Raw genomic sequence first — 2,277 nt, 5'->3', positions numbered from 1 at the left:
CTCTCCTTCTCCGCCCAGCCTCCTTGCACCAGCAACACTGACCGGCAGACCTCCCACATTCGAACTCAGGCCCCGTCCGGATTCCACGCCCCAGCCTGGTCTTCGGGGGGGCAGGGGGTGTTCCCCCCCCAGGAAAGCTGCACCCCACTGCCCTCCCCCGTGCATTAAGCACCGATTCCTCACCTGCCCCGTAGAGCGTGCAAACGTCCACCGGGGATGCGGTGGCCCCCGCCGGGGGCAAGCAAAAACTGGGAGGGGGGGTCAGACTGACCTCCTTTTGTGTCCCCCCCCAGGACCTCTTTCAGAGGCACGAGGGGGTCTTGAGGGACGGAGAGAAGGTGCTCCAAATCCTGCCGGGGTCAGTGGTCACAGTGACGACCGACCGAGGGAAGTATTGGGCCAAACGCCTAGTGGTCACAGCCGGTGCGTGGACCAATCAGCTCCTGGCTCCGTTGGGACTGCAGCTGCCTCTTCAGGTAAGGAGGGGACGCCCCCCTCCCAAAGAAGTTGGGGGGGTCAGGCAATAATTGGGGCGCAAGGCGTCCCTTAAGGAGGATCAGCGGTGGGGAGCCCCAAATTTCATGGCGAAGCGAGACGGTCGTTAGGTGGGTTTTGCTCCGTTTTACGACCTTCCTCGCCTCCGTCATTAAGTGAACGCTGAGGTGTGGCTCCCCCCCTTCCTGACCCCCCCCCATTTCCCCCTTTCAGCCGCTGCGTATCCGAGTTTGCTACCTGCGGGCGAAGGTGCCCGGCCCCCGGGGTCTCCCGGGGCTTCCTCCGTGCTTCCTGGGCATCGGCCTCAACCGAGACGACCACCACTTCTACGGCTTGCAGGCCGGCGAGTACCCGGATCTGATCAAGGTGAGCAGGAGGGGAATTGGGGAGGGGTCTGCCCGGTGGTTTCGCCTAGGGGTCAAGCGGCCCCTGACGGGTGGCGGCATCTTGGCCACCGGAGGGAGAAGGCCAGTCGCGACGGATCAGCACCAGGTGCTACGTTGCAGCACCAGCGACTTACTCAAGCCTTACTCCAGGGACCACCCGGGACCCCAGAGTCCCACACTCCCGTCTAGCACTGATGATGTTACCTACCTGGGTCATGAAACGTCTGTGACAAAAAAATCAAGCTCAGAGAGCATCAAGGACTCCACAATCCTCCTCCTCCTCCTCCTCCTCCTCCTCCTTCTCCTTCCCCTTCCTCTTCTTCCTCTTCCTCCTCCCTTCTAGCACTGATGATGTTACCTAGTTGGGTTAATGAAACATCTGCAAGGAAAACACCCAGCTCAGAGAGCACCAAGGACCCCACAGTCCTTTTCTTCGTCTTCGTCTTCCTCCTCCTCCTCCTCCTCCTCCTCCTCCTCTTCACACACTGCACTCCCGTCTACCAAGGTTGATGTTCCCCAGATGGGTCATGAAACGTCTGAAAGAAAAAAAAATCAAGCTCAGAGAGAATCAAGGACCCCACAGTCCTTTTCCTCCTGCTCCTGCTCCTGCTCCTGCTCCTCCTCCTCCTCCTCCTCCTCCTCCTGCTACACTGCACTCCTGTCTAGCACTGATGATGTTTCCTAGTTGGGTCATGAAACGTCTGTAAGAAAACAACCAAGCTCAGAGAGCCCCAAGGCCCCTTCCTTGACCATCTGTCCATCTCCCGCCAGGTCTGCTACCACCACGGCTCCCCCACGGACCCCGACAAGCCCGACCAGCATGGTGGGGTCTCCCCTCCGGTGTCCGACCTCCAGCGCCTGCAGGATTTCATCAGCAAGTATCTGCCGGGCCTGGATCCGGAGCCTGCCGTCCAAGAATGGTGCTTATACACGGTAAGGAGGGGGGGGAAACTGGGAGGGAGCCACCCCCAGGACCCCTTGTCTCCCCCTTAAACCGGGACCTCTCTCCCCGGGGTCTCTTTTACCCTGATGCCCCCCCATCCCCCAAGCCTGCACAGGCCTCGTGAGCTGCTGATCTTTAGCATGAAAAGTTTGAAAACTAGGAAAACTTTTTCAATAATCATACAGGCAGTTCTCAGCTTACAGCCGTTCATTCCTTCGTTTCAAGTTATAACAACCTTGAAAAAAGGGACTCAGGACCGTTTTTCACACTTACGACCGTCGCAGCACCCCCTGCGGTCACGTGATCCAAATTCAGATGCTTGGCGACTGACTCGCATTTATGAGGGTCGCAGTGTCCCAGGGTCAGGTGACCATATTTTGCCACCTTCCGACAAGCAAAGATAGATAGATAGATAGATAGATAGATAGATAGATAGATAGATAGATAGATAGA

The 2,277-nt window shown here is 57.9% G+C and overlaps 1 protein-coding gene across 1 annotated transcript; it reads left to right on the top strand.

The window, feature by feature from the left end:
* Positions 1 to 293: 293 nt before the first annotated feature.
* PIPOX (pipecolic acid and sarcosine oxidase) lies at positions 294 to 1,814 on the top strand (the record flags this gene model as incomplete). Its single annotated transcript, XM_015831073.1, has 3 exons — positions 294 to 476; positions 709 to 861; positions 1,653 to 1,814. Coding segments are annotated over 3 exons (498 nt in total), but the record flags the coding sequence as incomplete, so codon positions are not given.
* Between the last annotated feature and the right edge of the window lie 463 nt (positions 1,815 to 2,277).

The sequence above is a fragment of the Protobothrops mucrosquamatus genome, unplaced genomic scaffold, assembly GCF_001527695.2.
Source record: "Protobothrops mucrosquamatus isolate PMUCROS unplaced genomic scaffold, P.Mucros_1.0 scaffold19535, whole genome shotgun sequence".
Classification (NCBI taxonomy): Eukaryota; Metazoa; Chordata; class Lepidosauria; order Squamata; family Viperidae; genus Protobothrops; species Protobothrops mucrosquamatus.
This window is presented reverse-complemented; position numbering and strand designations above follow the sequence as displayed.